The 2,233-nt window shown below is 58.0% G+C and overlaps 1 protein-coding gene across 1 annotated transcript; it reads left to right on the top strand.

Moving 5' to 3' along the window:
- Window positions 1–6: 6 nt before the first annotated feature.
- On the top strand, window positions 7–2,227 carry LOC122190591 (lysosomal acid glucosylceramidase-like). The gene is made up of 3 exons (XM_042890643.1): window positions 7–129; window positions 227–418; window positions 1,035–2,227. The coding sequence occupies exons 1-3, from the start codon at window positions 75–77 to the stop codon at window positions 1,190–1,192; spliced, it is 405 nt and encodes a 134-aa protein (XP_042746577.1). The 5' UTR covers window positions 7–74; the 3' UTR covers window positions 1,193–2,227.
- The last annotated feature ends 6 nt before the right edge of the window (window positions 2,228–2,233 follow it).

Consider the following 2,233-nt stretch of genomic DNA (forward strand, 5'->3'; position numbering starts at 1 on the left):
GCCGGGATCGCCCGAAGTGCCGCCGGAACCAGCCGAAGTGCCGCCGGACGCACGTGGGGACCCCCGGAGGTGCCATGTGGGCCGTGCTGGGTTGGGTGCTGGTGCTGCGGGCGCTGCACGGCGCTGCGGGTGAGTGGGGGGTGAGTTTCGGCCCGGGAGCGGCCGCGGGGCGTCGGGTGGGGGAGTGCGGTGCCCCCCGAGCTCCACGATGGCGGCGTCCCCGCAGGCGGCCGGCCCTGCAGCCCCAAATTCTTCGGGCGCGACGCCATGGTGTGCGAGTGCAGCGCTGCCTACTGCGACGCGGTGGAGCCGGTGGTGCTGCCGAGCGAGGGCGGCTTCGTGAAATACGAGAGCAGCAAAGCTGGGAAGCGGCTGCAGCGCAGCGAGGGGAGCTTCCAGCACAGAGCGGAGCCTTCAGGTGTGGGGTGGGATGGTTATGGGTTGGCTGTGGGGTGGGTTGGCTATGGGTTGGCTGTGGGGTGGGTTGGTTATGGGGTGGGTTGGTTATGGGGTGGGGTGGCTATGGGGTGGCTATGGGTTGGCTATGGGGTGGGCTGGTTATGGGCTGGTTATGGGTTGGTTACGGGTTGGTTATGGGTTGGTTACGGGTTGGTTATGCGTTGGGTTGGTTATGGGGTGGGTTGGCTATGGGTTGGCTATGGGGTGGCTATGGGTTGGCTATGGGGTGGGTTGGCTATGGGTTGGCTGTGGGGTGGGTTGGTTATGGGCTGGTTATGGGTTGGTTATGGGTTGGTTACGGGTTGGTTATGGGTTGGGTTGGCAGTGGGGTGGGTTGGTTATGGGCTGGTTATGGGTTGGTTACGGGTTGGGTTGGTTATGGGGTGGGTTGGCTATGGGGTGGCTATGGGTTGGCTATGGGGTGGGTTGGCTATGGGCTGGTTATGGGCTGGTTATGGGCTGGTTATGGGTTGGTTACGGGTTGGGTTGGCAGTGAGAGACCCTTCAGGTCCGGCCGTCGGTGCTGCTGGGCCCCATCCCACCCCACGCCCTGACCCAGCCGTGCCGCCCCATAGATCTGCTGCTGACCCTCGACGTCTCCACGCGGCACCAGCGGGTGAAGGGATTTGGGGGCTCCCTGTCTGACGCCGCCGCGCTGAACATCCTGGCGCTGCCCCAGCCGGCTCAGGAGCTGCTGCTCCGCTCCTATTTCTCCGACAGCGGTCAGTGCTGACGTGGGGCCGTCCTGCCGCCTCCTGCCACGGCCCTGGCGCTTTATTATCCTACCCCTGCCATATCCCTATCATTTCCCCATTGTATCCCTGCCATATCCCTATCATTTCTCCATTGTATCCCTGCCATATCCCTATCGTTTTATTATCCTACCCCTGCCATATCCCTGTTGTATCCCTGCTGTATCCCTGCCATGTCCCTGTAGTTTCCCCATTGTATCCCTATTGCATCCCTGTTGTATCCCTGCCCCATCCCCATTGTTTCCCTATTGTATCCCTGCCGTTTCCCATCACCTCCCTGCTGCATCCCTCCTGTATCCCTGCCGTATCCTTATCATTTCCCTGCTGTATCCTTGCCATATCTCCATTGTTTCCCTATCATATCCCTGTCATATCTCTATCCTATCCCTGCCACATTCCCTGCTGTATCCCTCCTGTATCCCTGCCATATCCCTATCGTTTCCCTGCTGCATCCTTGCCATATCTCCATTGTTTCCCTATCATATCCCTATCCTATCCCTACTACATCCCTATTGTATCCCTGCTGTATCCCTCCTGTATCCCTGCCATATCCCTATCATTTCCCCATTGTATCCCTGCCATATCCCTATAGTTTCCCCATTGTTTTCCTATTGTGTCCCTGCCGTTTCCCTTCACATCCCTGCCACATCCCTGTCATTTCCCCATCACCTCCCTCCTGTATTCCCTCCTGTATCCCTGCCATATCCCTGTCGTTTTATTATCCTACCCCTGCCGTATCCCTGTTGTATCCCTGCTGTATCCCTGCCATATCCCTGTAGTTTCCCCATTGTTTCTCTATTGTATCCCTGCCACATCCCTGTCACTTCCCCATCACCTCCCTCCTGTATCCCTGCCATATCCCTATCATTTCCCTGCTGCATCCTTGCCATATCTCCATTGTTTCCCTATCGTATCCCTATCCTATCCCTGCCACATCCCTATTGTATCCCTCCTGTATCCTTCCTGTATCCCTGCTGTATCCCTGCCATATCCCTATCATTTCCCCATTGTATCCCTGCCAT

The sequence above is a fragment of the Lagopus leucura genome, unplaced genomic scaffold (assembly GCF_019238085.1).
Source record: "Lagopus leucura isolate 7727_CA_CO unplaced genomic scaffold, USGS_WTPT01 30604-0_obj-0_obj, whole genome shotgun sequence".
NCBI classification, from domain to species: Eukaryota; Metazoa; Chordata; class Aves; order Galliformes; family Phasianidae; genus Lagopus; species Lagopus leucura.